At 43.9% G+C, this 21098-nt stretch overlaps 1 protein-coding gene across 2 annotated transcripts in view; it reads left to right on the top strand.

Moving 5' to 3' along the window:
• Window positions 1–19397, top strand: part of PRKCQ (protein kinase C theta) — a 54377-nt gene extending 34980 nt beyond the window's left edge. For both annotated transcript variants that reach the window (XM_059847545.1, XM_059847546.1), the window contains exons 14-19: window positions 8046–8137; window positions 9567–9629; window positions 13191–13329; window positions 15969–16157; window positions 16695–16823; window positions 17480–19397. In XM_059847545.1, the coding sequence (XP_059703528.1) occupies window positions 8046–8137; window positions 9567–9629; window positions 13191–13329; window positions 15969–16157; window positions 16695–16823; window positions 17480–17635 (768 nt within the window). In that variant the 3' untranslated portion in view covers window positions 17636–19397. The remainder of the gene's footprint in view (window positions 1–8045; window positions 8138–9566; window positions 9630–13190; window positions 13330–15968; window positions 16158–16694; window positions 16824–17479) is intronic.
• Window positions 19398–21098: the final 1701 nt, after the last annotated feature.

Genomic DNA, 21098 nt, shown 5'->3' on the forward strand with positions numbered 1-21098 from the left:
TCTGCCCATCTTGGCTCCACAGAGAGAGGAGCTGGGATGGGCTGCCCAGGCCAAAGCTGCTCTGCGCTCTGGTTGATTTTCTTCCCTGATTTTTCTCCCCTGACCTTTGCAAGCCAGCAGTGATCACTCAGGGCAGGAAAGTCACCCAGAGCTGGGAGCTGTGACAACCGTGGATGGTCTTCCAGGGCTCAAAGCACGGTGGTTGTCAGGATGTCTTTTATGGCAATCATTTTAGGATCATGGAGTGGTTTGGGTTGGAAGGGGCCCTAAAGATCACCAGTTTCCCACCCCCCTGCCATGGGCAGAAGCCACAGCACTGCTGTGTGGAGTCCCTCTATGGATTTTAATATTGAAAATACAACATTTTTTTGTTTCTTGAAGTTTCACTGGATAGATAAGTAGTTTCAAACTGAAACATATGTGCCAATGCCTTTCTGAATCCCTCATGCTTTGGCTTACCTGAGCTGCTCCAGGTGCTGAGTGTCTCTGCAAAAGACAGTAAAAACAGGAATACTCCTCCACCAAAACAAGGATCTCAATAGTCCACATGTTTCCAGAGGGGGAAAAAATGTCCTTTAATCTGTTGGCAGCTCTCTGAGCTCTGGGATGAGTTTCTTCCTCACTTCCACCCAGGTAATGAGTGGCATATAAATCTGGATAACTCTTCAGACAGGTTTTAGATGGCACCAGGCACTTAATGCCCCTCCCTGTTCTGGTGGAGTCTGAATGATCAGTGCTTTCAAAACTCAGAATACTTTTCTTATTTTATTGCATGAGAATAAAGGCAAGCCCACAGTGTTTGGGGTTTTTTTGTCCAATCTCTTTTTGAAGTTTTTTCTGTTTTATTTTACTGCAGTCATCTTTGTATCCAGATATTCAGCTGTCATAATTACATACTCTGAATGTTAACAATAAGCTCAAAGAGCTATTCTGCTATTCTGCTGTATTAGATTTAAAGGGATGCTGTTATGTTAAAGAGGAGGAAAATTATGTTTATAATTCTGTGAAATCCCAAAATCAGTAATGCCAAAAGAGTGACTAGCATCCCAGAGCTTATGTTTTATTCTTTTTTGCATTTCACTGATCTTCTGCCATAAAAATAGGCTTCCCCTTTTTGAAAGTCACTTTTATTTCTGTTTCTTTACTTCATTGACCAAGTTTTATTAATACCCTTTACCTAAATGCAAATTAAATCTTGAGGCATTTTGACTTGCAGCACAAAATAGCAACAGAGAAGATTATCTCAACCCAAAAGAGAAGTAATCGTTACTGCAATTTAAAAGAAAATATTACAGAAATGTTTATTTTCTGCTTTACTGTTGCATTATATGTTTTCTCCTGGTGGTGAGCCTTTTTCACACCCTCTGTTGCCCTTGTGTGCTTAATACTGACTGAAAAATCTCTTACACTGGCAGGGAGGAGAAAAGAATTGTAAAACAGGAGTGTGGTCCTAATTTGAAAATTCTTTGTCTCTGTTTTCCATGAGTATTTTCAGATTTCTCAGTAAAATATCTCCTCAGAGGTTACTTCAATTCCTGAATTTTTTTTGTCCATGCATGATTTCAGTTTTCTTTTCTCTGTTACTGGATCTTGAGGGGCAGGGCTGATTTCTTTGCCCTGGATCAGAGCATGGGGTTGGCACGTGGGTATTTCAGACCCTTTGGATGTTCAGCTCCTCTGCCTGGTGGTGCCATGGACCTCCTGAACAGCCCTAGCTCCATCCTCCTACATTTTCTTGGGGTGAAACATCAGCCTGGAAACATCTGTCCATCCCTGTAGTATTCAGAGTACTTTGAGCTTGGAAAAAATCTGATTCAAGGCCAAATTTGAAGCAGCTGATGGGAACTTTTAGGAAAGCTTTGAGGATTTTGCCTCTTGCAACCAACAGGCAGGAAAACTAGCAAGGTCTTGTTGGATCCTGGCCAAAATTTCCACATGGTTTAGCAGAAATAGCAACACCTCAGCAGAGCTTTGGGATTTCTACAAGGTTGTGCCAGAGAAGGTGTGAGCAGCTGTAATTATAACATCAAATATGTGAAGTTTTTGTAAGACATTTGTAGGTGATGTCAGCCCACGTGTTGTGAACTGGGGGAAGGCACTGGCCAGGAAAAGAGAAGAACAGCTCAGCTGTGGTGTTTTTTAAGTAGAAGATGATTGCCATATTCAATACACATATTGTCATTGCCTTCCCATTGTCCAGCCTGAGGGAAATCAGCCCAAAATGCATTCAGCTTTGCCTGAGATCTCTAAAAATCTGCAGTCTAGCTGCACTTTATCCTGAAAAAAAAATTACTTCCTAAAATAAAAACATTTAATTTTTTTCTGTTTTTCAGCTGCTAAAATATTTACTTTTCATAGATTTGGCTACTTTTTGTTTCGTTTTTGGTCTGGTGATTTTTTTTTTTTTAATGTGCAAAACTTCAGACAAATCTTTCTCTAGGCTTGAGAAAATCAGTCTCTCTTTCTCAGTTTCTCTTGAGAAAATCAGAATCTCCAAGATTCTGCTGGACACTGATAGGGAAAACCACTTCCTCTTGCAAGACCCGGGCTGATAGTGCCTCAGTTTATCAGTGAGTGATGGACTCTGTCTGCTCTGAGTGTGAGTAAAGGTCTTGGGATCTCAGAGCTCAAGGGGAAGCCAAGTCTGCACCTTCCTCTCTGCAAATGTGTTTTATTTATGTGAATAAAAGCAGATGGGCACACCATGCTGAGCATCCCAAACGAGCAGCTCAACACACAGCTGGGAATGCTGACAGTGCAAGGATTAGAACCAGGAATAAACAGTGAGAGCAGGGGCTGGGCTGGATTATTGGGCAGCTGTAAGAAATGCTGCCATCTCCAGAAGATAGGCTGATATTACACAAGAGAGGGGGGAAAGTCTTTAAACCAGAGAACAGAATTAAAGCTTGGATTGCTCTGGTGCTCTGGTTACTCCTACTCTGGAAGGAGTAACCCTGTGTTAGCTGTTCCTCGTGACAGTGGACACAGTGAGGACTGCATTGCACTCTTTCCCACAGGATGGGATGTTCTGATGGGTTACAGCACCGAGTGATGTGGTGGCAAAGGCTTGAGAGGCTTTTGGCTGCCGACTATCCCATTAAATAAAATAGACCCAAAGTGTGGATCAGCACCCAGACTGTGCTGAGCTGCATGAAAAGGTGAGACCAGAGCCAGCTGCAGGAATTTCATCATGTCCAGCCTTCCTCTTGGCCAGGGACAGCCTAGTTCAATGGGAATACAGGATTAGGTCACTTGATCTGGAGCCTTCTCCACATGGAGATATTTGTTAGAGTAACTGATCTAAACACAGGTAAAGCCACACTGTCCTGCAGCATTAATTATTCTGACATTCATCCTCCTGGAAGCCCTGGGAAGAAAAATTTTTGCTCCTCAGTAAATGGTGTTAAATTGTGTATTTGTATGTATGCGAGCGCTTTCAAAATGCAAAGGAAACAAAATCTGAAAATCTCTGCAGAAAAGTGCTCTGGAGGGCTTCCAGCTGGTTAAAGGATTTTAAGAGCCTGTTAAAGGATGTACCTTCAAAAGATCAATTTAAATGCTGCCTGCTTTATACTCATTGTTTATAAAGTTGAAAGCATCTCTGATAGTGCCTATTCATTCTCCCAGCAGTGGCAGCAGAGCAGGAGCAGGTTGGTTTAACCCCATCCCTGCCGGGTCCTGGAGAGGCAGAGGGAACAGGTGGCTCTGTGGGGAGGAGCTCAGCTCAGGACAGGCACTGAGGGATTGAAAGGGCAGGAAAGTGAGTTCCTGCAGTAATCCAGGCTTTCAGCACCTGGCAGGACTGGCTGGGCTGGGGAGCAGTGTTATTTTGTGTGCAGGAGCTGTGTTATTTTGTGCAGGACACTGCTGCCATGTCTACGTGTTGTACAACCTCGTGTTGTAGGGCTCTGCTGTAGGAGCAGCACTTCACCCTCCCACAGAAGGGTTTGTCCTGTTCCCTGTGCTGGAGTAGAGAAAGCCCCTGGAAGATGGTCTAGAAGTAGGGAATAGCTGATACATGGATATTTGTTGTTACCTTATTGCAGGGGATCCATACTGCTGCCTCCTTGTCACAAAAGTTTCACACCTTCTCAGTGTTTCTCGTGGGCAGCTCCTCAGAGCACTGACTCTGTTCTTCACAGAGCAGCCAACTGACTCCAGTTCCCTTCTCACCCAGCCACCCCACTCTTTTACAGCACTCTTCTTCTCTTTGGTCACAGCTGTGGCCTGTTAAAGTCAGGCCTGTTCCTAATCTTTGATAATTGACCCAGCTGCAACTCCTTAGGGTAAGATTACTTTCTACACCATCTTTGTTTTCTTATATTCTATCCCCCTACAGATATTCTTAAGACAACTGGTGCTAAATACATCAGGAAGTGTTTGGACAATGCTCCCAGGCGCATGGTTTGATTCTCAGGGGTGTCCTGTGCAGGGCCAGGAGCTGGACTTTGATGATCCTTGTTGGTCCCTTCCAGCTCAGAATTTCTATGATTTTATAACTACCCTGGTGCAGTGTCCATCCTTGAGTGCAAGAAGGGCCTTTACAATCCTCCTTGAGCTCTGTGGTCACAAAAGATGAGGTCTGCCATGAGACCAAACTTTTTCTCTTGTGTGAGTCCAGAACCATGACCAAAAGTTTGGCTTGAGCATTTGCTACCCAGGGATGTCCCACAGGTGGTCAGCAAGCTGTCACCTTCCTGCAGGGCAGAGGGGCAGGGCACTCTTTCCAAGCCTCCTGCAGAGCTCTGAGGGTCTCACCACTGAGGGACGACGTTCCTGCTCATTTGCTCGACATCCACAGGCAGGAGTGCTGAATTTGCAGGCAACTCCAACATGGGAAGAGATAAGAATCTTGACTCCATGTTTCAGAAGGCTGATTTATTATTTTATGATATATATTATGTTAAAAGAAAATGATATATTAAAACTATGCTAAAAGAATAGAAGAAAGGTTTTAGTCAGAAAGAAGGAAAGGAAAGGGAAAGGAAAGGGAAAGGAAAGGAAAGAGAAAATCTTGTGACTGACCAGAGAGTCCAAGACAGCTGGACTGCGGTTGGCCATTAATTAAAAACAACCACATGAGACCAATCAAAAATGCACCTGTTGCATTCCACAGCAGCAGATAGTTATTGTTTACATTTTGTTTCTGAGGCCTCTCAGCTTCTCAGGAGAAAGGATCCTAGCAAAAGGATTTTTCATAAAATATGTCAGTGACACAGGACCACTGCAGGGGTTAAGGGCATGGCAGAACCTTGAGAATCAGAAAATGGTTTGGGTTGGAAAGTTTGGGTTTAAAGGTCATCTAGTCCAGCTGCCCTCCAGTGAGCAGGGACATTTTCAACCAGATAAAACCACCTTGCCTGCTCCAAGTGCTGACAGGCTCCAGAGCCTCCCAGCAGCAGGCAGGAGCCATCAGCTAACTTTCCCAGGACAAGGGGAAGTGAAGCTGGAGCCTGTGTGCAAGAACATCCCCTGAGCCACTCCAACCCTTTGACCTCCAGCACTCCCTTGAATTTTCGGTGGTTTCAAGAATGGGTTTTGCCACTTCCCATATTTAATGTGTTCTGTGGCTCTGTAGATCTCAGATATAGGAAGCAAAGTTGTTGCACTTTGCCTTTCTTGGTTACACCTCACCACTCATAATGACATAGGGCTGATCTCAACCAGTTCTCCTCCACGAGCTATTCCAGGAATCTGCACTTCTTAAGAAGCAAGGGGAACTTCCAAGCCCCAAAGAAGGAGAGTCAGTGTGACCCTGTCTGTCTTTTCAATAGGGTTTATGTACCACTCTATAGCACCTGATATATCATAAATTTCAGTACTAAACATTCCTAAGTAAAGTTTGTGTTCTCCAGCTCCATGGCTTAAGGCAGTTGAGAAACAGGGTTTGTATATGTGGATGTAAATTAATCTGAGGGGTTGCTCCACCTTTTCTTCCCTCAAGGATGCTGCCAGAGCTCCCAGTTTCAAGTCAGGGTCCCTGGGTTCGGTGAAACAGGTACAGCAGAGGGTTACTCAAGTCCGTGAACAAGCAGAGCATGACTGCTCATTCTACTTGATAAACAAGGATTTCAGGTTGCAGTTAGAGATGTGTGATGAGGTATAGCCAAAATCAGTAGACTTTACAGAGGAACTGAGGGGTTTTCTCCTTCCCAGCCCACTAAAGGTGAGTCTGGCCCATTTCAAGACCCCCTGAGGTTTCTTCAGTCCCAGCAGGACACATGTGGTTGCTGGTGTGTTGTTGGCTAAATCCCATCACCTCCCTGTGTACCTTCCCAAAGAGCATCTGTTCAAGTATTTTCCTGAATGGGCTCCTGAGCTCACGTTGCTTCCAAGATTTATACATTTCTTCACTAAATTTCCCACCTTCCTTTGGCCTTTTTTGCTTGCTGAAACTCATTTATGTGCACAGCCCCCTGCAGGTGCAAGAAGCACTGAAAACCTGCACCCATTTGGTTTAGTGATGGAATTTATATTTTTTCCCCAGGAGGCCAGATCTGGCTTTGAGCTTGTTGGATGACAGGTGGGGTTTCCAGTGAGTCCATTTAAATAAGAGTGCTGTAATTAAGAGGATCTGGCTAAAGAAATTGCACAAATTAGAGCAGACAGCTGTTGTTTGAAAGGAACAAGCTCTTGTGTGGTTTTTAACATAGCCAGCCCTTGGCTTGCTTCCAGAGATACTTACATTAGATCTTATGGATAAAAACCTTCAACTGTTGAAAATATAAGTGAAAATAACTATTTCCCCCCCCAGAAAAAAAATGTAACGGGCAATAGGCAACACAAGGAAGATATTCATAAACTTTATAGCATAGCCTAGAGATGACTGACTTGAGGTGTGTACAGAACAGAGAGAGGTTTTTGAGGGGGTAAAAATACCACATCCATTTTGTTTTATTCCTTATTTTGTGCAATTATGCACAAAAGGTGAGATTCCCACAACAGAAGCTTAAACTGGGACCATAACTCAGTGTGCAGATCCTTTTCCTTCAGAAAAAGGCGTCCTTTCTGCTTTGTAGAGACAGTTCAGTGTGGAAAGGATCAATCCATGCCAGCTTCTGCAGGGTTCTGGTGGTGAGTTTTGGCTCTTGAAGCTGTGAGAGGATCAGTGTCACGTACATGAGCAACCTGGTCTTGTGGGAGGTGTCCCTGCCCATGGCAGGGGTTGGAACTTCAGGGGTCTTTAAGGTCCCTTCCCACCCAAACCACGCAGTGATTCCATGATCCTGTACCAAGGATTGGAAAAGAAACCTTAGTGATCAGTTCTGCTCATTATATAAAGGGAGATTCCATCATTTCTATGTGGCAGGAAAAGAGTTTTTCACTGCCCTAGTCGAACAACTGATGGTTGCTTGCAACTGGGGATGAGAACTTGACTTTTTCCAGGCTTCTCTGACATGCAGGTGCTCAATGGGTATCTAGAAATGTGATTAATTCATTACTCTCCCCACCAGCAAGTTACATAGAGCAGCTTTCAGGCTTAAAATCAAGCATGTTCTTAAAACAAATTGCTGTGTCACGTTGGTGTCTCTGATGACTTGACAAAGTCAGGCCCAGGTGCCTCCACAGAAGCTGTGCAGGAATGCAGGTGACACCAGCTTGAAGTCTCTCCACTGGATGGGTACTGTACTGGGATGGGGACCAGAGGAGAGCTGGGAGTGACTTTTGCCTTTTCCACTAGTCCCCTGAGAAGCTTGTCCATCTGTCCTGCTGTACAGGCACTGCTCACTGACCCCTTTCTGTGAGCCTGGAGCTCTGCTGGTAAAAATCCACGGCCCCAGCTGGTTATGAAGTGGCTTTGCAGTGTTTGCTAGTGGTGTTTATAGAAATCAGAGCAGGGAGTGTGAGTATGGGCTTAGGGAACCAAGAGGAGAAATGAGGAATCTAAAAAAGGGCTGCTTTCTTTCCAAACCCCTCACAGTAATACTTTCCTTCCTCTTTTTGAGTGCTTTTTGCACGGTTTGATTTTTTTTTTTTTTAATAGTTATTATTTCACTTTGCTCTTCACCACCCCTTATTTATTCTCACCTTGTCTCCTTCTCTAGGAAAACCTCTTTTTTGTGATGGAATACCTCAATGGAGGAGACCTCATGTTCCACATCCAGAGCTGCCACAAGTTCGACCTTCCCAGAGCAACGTAAGACATTTTCCATTGCCTTTGGGCCTGGCCTGATTTTATTCCCAGCTCTGCCACTGCCCTGTAGAAGAAATCTTGGGCAGATTTTTTGACATCTCTTCACCTTGCCCAGCTGAAAAGTGGGGATGATGCTTGTGCTGAAAGCTTCTCTATCCCTGCTGTCTCCAAACCCAACAAAACCATACAGGCCATCCTCCCAGCTCAGTGGGGGACTGGAGTGAGTCACTTCCCATCCTCTTTTCCCTCCCACAGAAGACTTCTACACTCCATCCACACACTTGGTTTCATTCAGACATGACCTTGCTTCTTTTCAACACTCTGTAGCCAAGCTGCAGGACCTGCTTAAGCTGAGGTTCCCAGCCCAGTGGTCAGAGGTGAAGCTGTTGTTTGTTAAAAGTAATGGGATTTTCCCTTTTTTCCCCATAAAGTTCAAGGGGGTGGGGTGAAAACCCATCAAAAGCACAAAAGGTAAATTTAAACAAAAAATTAATATACCAGCAGAGAATTAAATATGTATTTAGCTTTGATTAAAGTAAATAGAAGAATTAGAATAAATGAAAGGTGCTTTTGATCCTTCTGCAAGCAAAAGGTATTTTGAAAGTCAATATTGAAACCACTATAGGAATTACTTTTTATTTAATAATTTAATAACAAAAAACCCACTCCACCTTTTAAATCAGTGTTTGATTATATTTTTCAAATGCATTTGAGTGTCCAGAATTAAGGGCCAATGCATTGAAGACTGAAGGAGCAGAGCTGTGCCACACTGGAGGGGGATATGATCCTCTGGTTTCATTCCCTTCTGGGACAGCACTTTCACACTGATGCTGCCTCTTTGCAGCAGGATGTGGTGGTGTCCTTTGGGTCAAAATGTGCTGAGAACAACAACTTTAAGCTCAAAAAAACTCCAGAGAAAGGCCACCAGCCTGCTGGATAGCCCATATTATGGATAAGCTTTCAAAATCAGAAAAAAATTTCTTCACCGAAAGTGTGGTCAGTCATTGGAACAGGATGTCCAGGGAAGTGGTGGGATCACTGTCCCTGGAAGTGTTCAAGAAATGTGGATGTGACACTTGGGGATGTGGTTTAGTGGTGGTTTTGGCAGTGCTGGGTTAATGGTTGGACTTGATGCTAGAGGGGTTTTTCAGCCTAAATAATTCCAGAATTCCAGGATTCTTTGAAATGCAGGTCATAAATCTGAGCAGGGAGTCTGTCTGTGCTCCCCATCCCAGATTCCCCCCTGCTTTTGGGAATCTCACATCACCCATCAGTAAAACACAATCACCCCAAGCCTTCTGGAGACACTCCAACTCTTCTGGGAACCTAATGGAATTTTGGCTCTTGTGGGGACAAGGTTTCCATCCTTTTGGGTCTAGTTGAAGAAACCTTTGGGAAGCTCCTTTTCTGACCTGTGCCTTCTGTCACTCAGGTTTTATGCTGCTGAAATCATTTGTGGGCTCCAGTTCCTCCATTCCAAGGGCATCATATACAGGTAATTTTACTCTTTAGTGTAATTAATATGCTACATGCTAAACCTTTTCTGCTTTTCCCTGAAAGCACCAATGGCAGCAGAGAGGCTGTTTCTTGTCTGTACTTACTGGCATTACAATTCCCTGCAGATTTCCCTTCTACATAGTTTGGGTGTTTTATTTTGAAGAAAGAGTGTAGAAAAGGCAGTTTTGATCTTTCTGTCAGAACCCAGTTCTATTTCAGTTAACAGTAAAACAAATGGATCTATTTGGATTTTTTTTTTTTCCACGTTTTACATTTACACAGAGCCATTCACACAGCACCCAGTGTAGGCACCTGGTTTAAACTTTCAACATATCAAAGTCAAGTCAGACACAAGAAATTTGGTCCATCTGCTGTTCTGGTTACCTTGGGACAGTGGTGACAATCTCAATTCAAGTAACAAAAGCAGGGAGACAGTGATATATCTTAATTTTGGATTAATTTTGTGCACAACGGGGAGATGGGATTCATCTCACCAACATGAATCTGAGTTGTCTGTTAAGTTCTTCTTGTTGTAAGAAGAGAGCAGAGGACATCTTTAGGTTCATCAAGCCTGTGTTAAAATGTCTATGGGAAGTGCCCAGTTCTACCAGAAATTAGGCCACAGTCTGATTTCCCATTGCCAAAAGGAGGAACTGAATTTCTGGGAGCTCTGGTTAAGCTCAACTTCGTGACAAAATTCAGTTACTACATTGCAGCCTTCTTTAAAAGCAGAAAACAAATAACTTGTCACAAATAAATGAGAAAGCTCCCTACAGCAATAATGTTTGCTGAACCCAAAATGAGCTTATTTCAGTGTTTGTCATGTAGCATGAACATTAGAGCAAATGCTGAAAGTGGATGACTTGCTCACAATCCATTCTCCCTTTAAAACACGTGGTTTGATTCCTATTAGTACTCATGTGGGAGCCATTTATAGTCTTTATTGACCAGTAATGGTGATTGCATAAACATGAGATCAATATCAGTGGCATTCAGCTAAGATGATCTCTGGGGCCTCAGCAACTTTTCTGGCTCTAATTTTTATTCTCCGTGAGTGAAGGGAAAAATTTTCTGAAGTGCCCAAATCACTTGGCCATGTCTTTATTTTTAGTCAGTCTTCTCAGAAAATCTGATTAAAAATATCTGCAGGACATGGTGACTTAATGGCAGAGCTCCTAATGCTGACATTTTATTTATAATCCACATTTTTCCTTGGAATCACTGTGCCAGTGCCGAGCTGGGGTTTGGTACCCATTGCCTCCTGAAAGGAGAGGGGTGCTTAGAATCTGGAGCCTTGGGAATTGAGGGAAAATTGGGACATCTGGGCACTGGTAGCATGTGGATAGGAAGAAATATCTCATTCCCAGGAGCTGGTGATATTGCTTTGGCTATCAAGTGTTCAGAGAAAAGGTTTAACCAGTCCTACTCTCTTCCCTTTTTCACTGAAGACAATGACAGCAAGGTCAGCTGAGAACACAGAGTCATCAGTACCTCTGTCAGAGCAAACTAAGCACTTACAAAAGTGAACAGGAATAATTTTTGAAGCTACATCTCTTGTGGTGTCGTAAGAATAATGAATCCAGCTGTTCTGTCTCATGCCCCCACATTTGGAAACATTGGCTTAAATTTTAACGAATGAGTCAAGGTGTTTTTTGGCAGAAACTCCAGTCCCTGGAGCCAATGAGTTTGAGACTCATCAAAATAATGAAAGGGAGCTGTAGGTGATGGGTTTCTTTGTTTTGCTTCGATCTACTGGATGAATAAAAGCAGTGCTGGCAGCCTGAGACTGATCTCAACATTGTAACTAAAATAAGTCATTCCAGCTGGAAATTGTGACAACATGAGTGTCTGCCACTTGGAAGGCAAATATCTCGGTTTTCTCTGTATTTCTCTTTGATTGATGACTCCCATTTTGTCTGGGGCCATATTCTTGCAGCAGTGAACAATTGCCCCGTGACAACAATTTAATGTGTGAACACCACAATGTCCCCTACCCTGATGGGGACCTGGCCCAAGCAGGACAAGGAGCTTTGCACAGAGGGATTCTGAAGAATCATCTTCCCTGCAATTGCAGGCCATTATCCCAGGAGCATCAAGCAATAGAAATTACCTCCTTTGAGGAATATTTCTGAAAAAACCCCACATTGTAAAGCAGTTGTCAGAGGGAGGGTGTCCCTGCAGTAGCATCCTTGTTAGGCCTCTTGCCTGAGAAGTGGAAAATCACAGAATCACAGAGTGGTTTAGGGTTCCTTCCTTCCTTTAGGGTTGGAAGGAACCCTAAAGATCACCAGCCCCCTCACCACAGGCAGGCTTGCCATCCACAGGATCAGGCCCCATTCAACTTGGCCTTTTGGCCAAAATATATGTAGGTGGTGAATTAGTGTGAAAAATAACAATTACACCCTCAGCTGTGGGTACAAGCAAATGTGCCTGGGTGCTTTGGGAGCCCTGAGAAGGAGCAGTGATTGCTAGCACAAACCAGGCAGTGCAGGAATGTCTGTGCTCATAGACCAGGTGACCCAAATTCTACCCACATCCCCAGTCAAGTGCAGCATCACTGATCCATACATTTTACCTGGGTCATTATCTCAAATAAAACCAAAACCTTTAGGAAAGATTTAAGAAAATTAGCATAGAAACCATGCCAGCCTTCCTTTCTTTCTGCCTTTTCTACTTCACAAGCTTTTTTCTCCTTTCAGAGTTAGTTCCCACTTGAGGACCTCTTTGTTCTCCACCAATGGTCATGATTCATCAGCTCGTTTGCTTTTACTTCCTTCTCTGATAATTTCTGTTTTCTTCCTCTCTCTGGGCTCTTTGCTTCCCAGAGTATCTCACAGCCTGAAAACTCAGACAGCAGCCTGGCAGCTGAGTGTGAAAGGCTTTGTAAATCCCAGGGTACAGATGGTGCAGCCCAGCAGTGGTGGGGGCTCTGGGATTATTCTGGGATTATTCTGACCCTCTGCAGGGCTTGTGGGTCCTCAACTCTTGTGGCATTTGTAGAGTCTGCACTATAAGGGAGATCTGGCAGCAGCTTCAGAGAGAATATTGAGATTCCCAGGGGAGGAGAGAGTGAGAACTACCTGCTCTCATTCTTCAGGCTCTCTTAGGGGGCAGAAGCAGCAGCTGGCACAAAGTCCCTCTTAGCTTCACTATTCTGCATCCTTGAAGGAAACAGCTTTTAGAAGATGTCTTGGGTGATGTGATCCCTGGAAGTGTCCAAGGCCAGGCTGGATGGGGTTTGGAGCAGCCTGGATAGTGTGAGGTGTCCCTGCCCATGGCAGGGACATGGGAGATCTTTAAGGTCCCTTCCAACCCAAACCGTTCTGTGATTCCATGATTCTTTGTCCTCGCCAGCAGATCAAGCAGTGCTGGGAGACAAGAAATGCAGAAGAGGGATGCTGAAGCCCAGGAGAGCAGCTCCTCATTTATCCCTCAGCCTTCCTTTGTATTTCCAGCATGGAGGCACTGCACAGAGGCAGAGAACAAGTGTAATGAGTGTAACCTGCTAAAATAACTTGTGTGCTTCACACTTTGAAGAAATTGTTTTCTTCCTCCACAGAGACTTGAAGCTGGACAATGTCCTCCTGGACAATGAGGGGCACATCAAAATTGCTGACTTTGGGATGTGCAAGGAGAACATGTTTGGAGATGCAAAGACAAGCACTTTCTGTGGGACTCCTGACTATATTGCCCCTGAGGTAGGTGGGGGGCACAGGGAGTGCTGTGGGACAGGGAACACATCTCCAGACATGACTGTTGTGCAGTGGTGGAGGTTGCAAAGAGCAATAACCTGGTTTGGAGCAGTTCCAGGCCAGAAACTGGATTTCAGCATGGCTCAGAGTCTGTGTTACTGTTTGGCATTGTTTATTTTTGTGGCTAATTCATTCTTTGGTGCAAGTGGAACTTGGCTTAAACCATGAAAGAGAATGTTTAATGGAAATTGTTTCTGGGGCATGGCAGAAGAAACTCCAAGAGGTCCTGCAACTGAGGGACAGACACAGCCTGAGAAATGCTGGCTGTGCCCTTTCCTTTATTTCTTTCAATTTTTAACCAGACAGAAACTTGTTGTTTTTTCATTTTTCTCTAGAAAATTTAGGTGTTTTGAACTAGATCTCTCCAGAAAAGAGAACGTTTCTTTAACCTGATGACTTCACACAATGATAGATTTTACCATGGAGAGGCTTTGACTAATTAGGTGGCCAAAGAAGATACTTTTTTAGCTCAGAGAAAAACCTACAAGTCATCCATGCATCATGTCTGACATCGGTCTGAAATCCATTTATTTACCTTTCAAGACCCCATTTTGTAATTTTAGTGTTTTCATGATGGATATTGGTATTTTCCAAAGAGTTGTCACAGCCTTTAGGGTATTTTTTTCCCTCTGCTACAATTCATTGGTTCTTCACTGTGCACTAAGGGCTCGAGTCTGGCTCAGGTTACATCACTGCAGGCTCAAGGGTCTCTTCAAATCAATTGGATTTCTATTGCCTAAGAATGGGTGTAAGTGTGCTCTGCAATCAAGCTGCAATTGTCTTTTATTCCACTTCAGTATGCCTTTATTTAAGGAAAAAAACCAAAACTATTTTTTGCTCCTAAAAAAATATAGCCAAGAGTTGATCCATTATCTCTGATTTTATTTTATAGAAAAGAGAAAAACTGAAATAGTTCAGAGTTTTATTTCTACACCATGTTTATTTTAGGGATTCAACGAGTGCATCTAAAACATTTTATCTCTAAATTGAAAGCACTTCTGGAGTTTATGGATCATCTCTCCTGCCACAGGCAGGAGCACTGGACTCTGTCAGTATTTCACTGCAGCTGCTGCCACATTAATTTTTTACAGACCCAGCACCTTGGCCACAGCCATGCAAATAAGGGGAGTTTGGGTCGGTAGACAAGCAATTTTTCTTTTCATTTCAAAAATATCTGACCAGAAAAAAGATAGCCTGAAATTAAATTATTGAGTTTATTTTTGTCCCAGAGAATTACAAACAAAATAAACCTTTTTATTTCTGACTGCCATAAACTACTTCAATTTCTAGATACTTTATTCTTTTAAAGATAAAGCCTAATAAAAATATTTTCTCTTTTCAGAAGGAAAGGTAGGGATGATTTTGTTTGTAAGTGATCCAGAAAAAATATATTAAAGAGTCTTGCTGATTTTTTTTTGGCTCTGAGTGGAATTGCCTATATTACAGCATATTGTATATATTACAGCTCATTGTATATATTACAGCAAATATTCAAATCTATTTTTTATCCTTTTGTCATCTCCTCTTTTGGAGAGAGATGTAATATAGAACATCCCATTGCAACCAAGATGTGGGCTCAAGAGTAAAGATTGTGCCTCAAAAATAAATTTTCCCCTCTACAGCTCTAGAATTCTGCTAAGAATCCTACACACCACAGTCATCATGTGAACCTTTAGATATCTCCAATGTAAAAATCTATATATGAGCAAGTTTTTGAGGCTCTTTGAGAACCAAAGAAGACAAACAGGGGTTATATTTTACAGCAGGTGGATATTTAATTAGATGTTTAAAACTGGGTGAAATCCCTTCCTTGGCTATAAAAGAAGCTAGTGATAAGTGGTCCAGCTCTAGATATCTCCACAGATATCTAAAGGCAGGTGAGATTAATTTTGCTTCTGCAGAGAGGAAGTTTGAGAACTTGGTGATGGTCCTTTAGACCCTGGGAAAGTCATCATTCCAGCTGTATGTCACTTTATAGGTGACACTGAAAGGCACAAACCGAGGGACCGACTGAGGACAAATTCCCATTCCTCCATCTAAAACCCAGCTGGTCTCTCAAGAGGACAGACCAGCAACCCCTTTCATGTTTTCCCTGGGGAAGATTTTCCTGGGGTAGAGTCACCACCTTTTAAGTGACTGATAGTCCTGAACTACCTTTAAGCTGCCACATTTGTGATTTTAAAACTCAGCTTGTGTCACTGGAATCAATCCCAAGATGCTGATTCCTGACCATTTGTCTTCTTGGACTTCACAGGCCTGATTTGAACCCTTGGAGAGCAGGCTAAAAATTACTTGTCTCATCTTTTATATTTGAGATCTCTCTGGCAGCCAAGGATTTGTTCAAGTAATGTAAGAATTACATGCAGCCTGTTGTCTGTAGTGCCAGGACTGTTTTGGCACCCAGGTGTGGCTGTGCCTCGTTGCTCCAAATTTCCACTGGCAGAATTCTGGCTCCTGCTGCAGGCAGGGAGAAGCACCTCTGATAGAGCAGCTGTGGCAAGGCCATGGTCTGGCCACCCTCCTGAAGTTGAAAAACTCATGTCAGACATTTTACTTCTGCCTTTGTGGCTCCTCTTTCTGGGCAGATACTGCTGGGGCAGAAGTACAACACCTCTGTGGACTGGTGGTCCTTTGGTGTCCTCCTGTATGAGATGCTCATTGGCCAATCCCCCTTCCATGGCCAAGATGAGGAGGAGCTTTTCCAGTCCATCCGTATGGACAACCCCTTCTACCCTCGCTGGCTGGACAAGGATGCCAAGGACATTTTGGTGAAGGTAAGAATCACCACCCATCAAATGAAAGCCTTTCTGCCAGAATTACTGTCTTCAATTTGTTTATCTTCAGCTCTTGTAGAGAGGAACAGATGTAGTTTAGTCACTGTCTCTCCTGTACGACACCTCTCCCATAAGGAGATTTGGTGTATTCCTTCTCCTGATTTGTGATGGTGGCTCCTCACAGACACCAGCAGAGATCAGTTTATTTGCAGAGTACTCCCTAAGGTGCAAAGCTCATTAACTCCTGGGAAAAATACTTCAAACTAAGAGTTACATCAGACTGAGATGTGGAACATCTCTTTTTGGGGCACTTGCTGCCACCTTTCTGCTCAAACACCCTGTACTTCTGTCAGGATTAGGGGTAGTAATCATCTTAATACCAATCAGTAAACTTCCTTCTTTAGGAAAGAAAAAATCCCAACATTTTCTCCATTACGGCCTCTTCTCATTGCACTGACTCTGGATAATTACACATTCCTCCCTGCTTTATGCCTGTATTATCATCAGAGAATTTAACCTATGGGATCAACATTCCAGCTTTTTGTAAGAGAGCCTGAGAGGAGACTGGGGGCGAGAGGGAACATCCGCCAGCACGCCTTCTTCCGGGAAATCAACTGGGAAGCTTTGGAAGAGAGAAGGATGGAGCCTCCTTTCAAACCAAGAGTGGTAAGGATGGATCTTCTTTCAGTTCCACCCATCTCAGGTCTTCTAAACTGTGCATTTCTGCTGGATGCCTGACCTGATCCTCACAGTGCTGCTTGGTGGTGGCTGCGAGCCCAGGTCTGGCACGCCCACACCATAAATTACTCACTGCTTTCTCAGTTACTGCAGCAGGGCAACACCTTCCCTTCACCTCAGAACTGCAGCCCATTCTGAAGGGATTACCTTTCATTGCACTGCAGAAGGTAAAGCAGATCAGGAACCAAGTGTTTGGCTACATCAGAATAATTCTGACTATTAATAACAGTCTCGTTAAATTATTAAAGTCCTGTTAATAACAATAACAGAATTTAATTTGACAAGCACATCATACTTTAATTTTACAGTCTTCCACAACTGTTATCCAATTCTGTTATCCAATGAGTTCCAACTGTTATCCAATGAGTTCAGTCTGCCATGTTACAAAGCTGTAACATCCCTGCCTGGCAGAATTCCTGGATCACAGGCTCAGTGCCTCCTTTATAATATTTATATTTACTGGGTCCCAGCTGAAGGTTGAACTGAGCCCATAGGAAACAGCCTGATAGGGCCAGTACCACGGTAATGAAGATCTGACTATTAGTGACTATTTGACATCATTTTTTTTTTTCCTTTTCTTGAAGAAATCTCCAAGTGACTGTAGCAACTTCGACAAGGAATTCCTGAATGAAAAACCCAGACTGTCCTGTGCTGACAGAGCACTGATTAACAGCATGGACCAAAATATGTTCAGCAACTTCTCTTTTGTGAACCCTAAAATGGAGAAAATATTTTCCTGAGATCTGCCTTACTGAAGGAATTCTCTGTAATGATTTGAGTAGCACTTTGTCGACTGAAGACTGTGCATGGTTGTTTTTATCAAGAACCCTCCAGAAAGAAAGCATCTCAGTGTAAATTTGTACCATGCCTGGAGGCTTCTGACTTTTTCCAGTCCATAGCAGATGCCAGCCCACTCTTCACTGATGATAAAGTTTCTTTGTGGTATCTTTTGGTGTCTCTTCTCTCTCTTCCCAATGTTTGTGAAATTGAAAGCATCTGAAAATGAGGAGATGCCAAAACTTGTTCCCTACTATTGTACACACAGCCAACAGGTTTCTCTGTAAGGAAAAATATTTGAGCTTCTGGTGATGTCAGTGCCCATTTCTGCAACTCTGACCCAGACCCACATTCCTCTGAAGGAAAAGTGGTTTGCTCAAGGCCTGAGGGTATCAGGGAAGACTCAGGGTGAATGCTTTGGTAACCTCCACTTGTCCATGTACAAAATTGCCAAAGTGTGCACAGCTTTGAAGAAGAAATTTGCTCCGTACACCCTTTAAAAATGCTGTTCACAGGTGTTAGGACTCAATTTTTCTCCATGGGACAAAGAGACTTTTTTCAGGTGCCCATTCCACCATCTGCACATCTCAATGGATCGTTACCAAAGGGAGTGCCAAGATTGGTACAGAAAACCAGAGGGTTACACTTAGTGCCTGAGCAGGAAGGATGGGAAGTTGCAGAATGTTTCAAGAACCCTGTTCTAAAGCTTTAAGTGTCTCCTGACACACCAGACTCAGGGCAAGATCCTGATGGGGCTTTTTGACATTTTACCCTAAAACCACATGAGAAAAGTGCAACACATTTCCTCAAACCATCGTTTAAGCATTGTAAAAGTGGCCTTCCAGTCACAGATTTGGGGTATTTAAGTTGAAAGGTGCTAACTGGTCCTGCAAAGGCTGGTTTACTTTCTATTTCTCTAAATGATGTCCCAGCTCTTGGGCACAGGTCAACAAGCTGCACACCATGGTCACAGGGCAGGAGTTATATCAGGTGATGGTGGCTCTTACCCCCACCTAGTGACATTTTGCTGTGTGTTCTGTCCTTTTGCAGTCCATGGGAATGTGGGTGGATTTAAAAAAATGTCTTTTCCGTGATCCTTTCATCATGGGATCCTTTTAAATAAAGGTGCACTGTTTTCTGAGGTTGGAGATGTGTGAAACCACTTGTCACTGAGATACCTGTGCAAAGCTGGGTCAAAATCAAGTCAGAGCCTAAAAAGATTTTGTAACAACTTAGACTTGGGCAGTCATTCAAGTTGGTGCTGGGATCTATTTAAAGAATGTACATTTGCAGCTTTGTTGCATCAGCCTCCAGTCCATGGAGAAGAAAAGCTCTAGCAGGTGAGTTACCCCAAAATCAGGTTCCCTTCAGAAGTGCCTTCCTGGTTCTGCTGGTCCAGGCTGCCAATTTGGACCTCCTAACAGGATGAATGCAGCCTTGCAGGCAGTGTGGGACATCACTGGCAGTGACTGCAGGCACAGAATCCAGCAGGAGCAAGGGCTGAAGTGCCTGAAGTCAACAAGAAGAGCAGAACACCCTGAGAAAGGTTTCAGTCCAGTGACTCTGATGAAATCCTTGTTTGTGCTGTATAAAATGCATTAGGGGGCAGCTGTGCTCACAGTTTGTGGAGGTGGTCATCGTGTTTAATTAGAATGGTTAACATGAATCTTTTTAATGCCAGTGCTGTTTGTACAGTTTAATAAAATGTTGTGTATAATTGGCAAATGGGCATTGAAGTGATTCAATAGGGACAAAGAACAGAGGTGCTTAGAAAAGCCATTAAAATGGCTCTGTGCTGTCTGGGGAACATTCCCCAGGGGAATTTTGACCCATAAATACACAGCAGCAGCAAGCACTTGAACAACTACTACTCCACAGGGCAATATCTAAACCAAGGATTTGGTGCTGTGCAAAGGTACCCAGGAAGAGAGTGAAATGTTCCTTCTTACTACCAGAAGGTGACACAGCTCTGAATGGGGTCTGGTATCTCAGAGGGGTTGCAGAGGAGTTGTGCAGAGGTTTTTATTAAAAGAGGGTGACTTAGGACATCTTCCTTTGACACCCAAATGAGGGTCAGCCAAGTCCTGTGAGGGCCTGAGTGTGTCCATGACTCTGATGGAGTCTGGCCAGCCTGATCCAGACTAGAGACTGCATTTCTAAGCATTTGAAGACTGGCAGCATCCCTGGAGGACTTTTAGGGATGTTCTCTTTGCTGCAGCACAGCATTTTGGTCCTGCCACCAATGCAGGGACAACCCAAGAGCATAGACTAAGGAAGGAGGGTGCTGGTTCACCTCTTGTGGTTAAGTCACTGAAGAGAAACAGGTTTTAACACCTCTCTGATCAGAAGGAGGGCTCTCTGCACTCCAGCTGTGGTCCCATAGAACCACAAGCCTGACTTGTGAAGGAACTGGTTGAGTAACTGCTAGAGCAGGCACAGCATTAGGATTAGTGTGAAGCTTTTGATGCAAACCACAAGAAGCAGCACCTGCTTCTCTCTGCAAGGCACCTTCAGCTTGAAAACCCCATAAACCCACAGAGGGAGAGGGGGGAGGTGGGTACAATCCACCACAAACGTGCTCACTGTGTGTCCCAGCTGTGCCTGAGGGTGTGAAGAGTGACGTGGGAAGCAGCAAACGCTTTCCTGTGGTGACAGTGATTGAGAGATATCAGCCTGGGAGGGCTGAAAGCACCCACACAGAAATGAGCAGGAGCCCAGGTACCCACAGAGATGCTCCTTTGCCTTAGCTGAACCTGGCACCTCCATTTCCACCCTATTTCTCTTTCTTTCTCTCCCCTCCTCCATAAAATATTCATTTTATGGCATGCTAGATGGGGCTTGACAGGTTTGGTTATGTGTTTGCTGAAGGCTCAATCCTGTTCTGGAGCCCCATGGGATCACAGCACTAGTGCAGGACCATGGCACCAGCGAACACCAGGTCTGACCTCCAGCACCATCTGCTTCAACTCAAGTTTTGGGAGTCCCCAGCACCCAAGTCTCCTTTCTCAGTCTTGCTGCCTCACCTGATGGATGTATGGATTCCTACTTGTTGGCATCCACCAAATCAGGATGAGTGGGAGTCACCTGTAAATGACAGCCCTGATTTCAGCACTCCTGCAAAGAACTTCCAAGAGGAGCTGGGTTGGTCTCACAGCTCCTCAGCATTCAGAAGAGAAAACCAAGCTCTGTCCTGCACCCCACCATGCTCTTTGCAGCCTGTGCTGAAAGGAAAGACAACTCTGCCCAGTTGTTACGAGGCACTCTTGCAGTACAGAGGTGTCACCAAAAGTCCCTGTCTGACAGCACAACTCCAAAGAGTGGGTCCTGGCAGTTGAAATTCTCCTCCCTGTGTAATTCTATTTGTTTCTTGGACATCTAAAACCCACATTAGAGATCCCAACTGAGACCTCACTCCAGGGATGCCAC

This window comes from Haemorhous mexicanus, chromosome 5 (assembly GCF_027477595.1).
Source record: "Haemorhous mexicanus isolate bHaeMex1 chromosome 5, bHaeMex1.pri, whole genome shotgun sequence".
NCBI lineage: Eukaryota > Metazoa > Chordata > Aves > Passeriformes > Fringillidae > Haemorhous > Haemorhous mexicanus.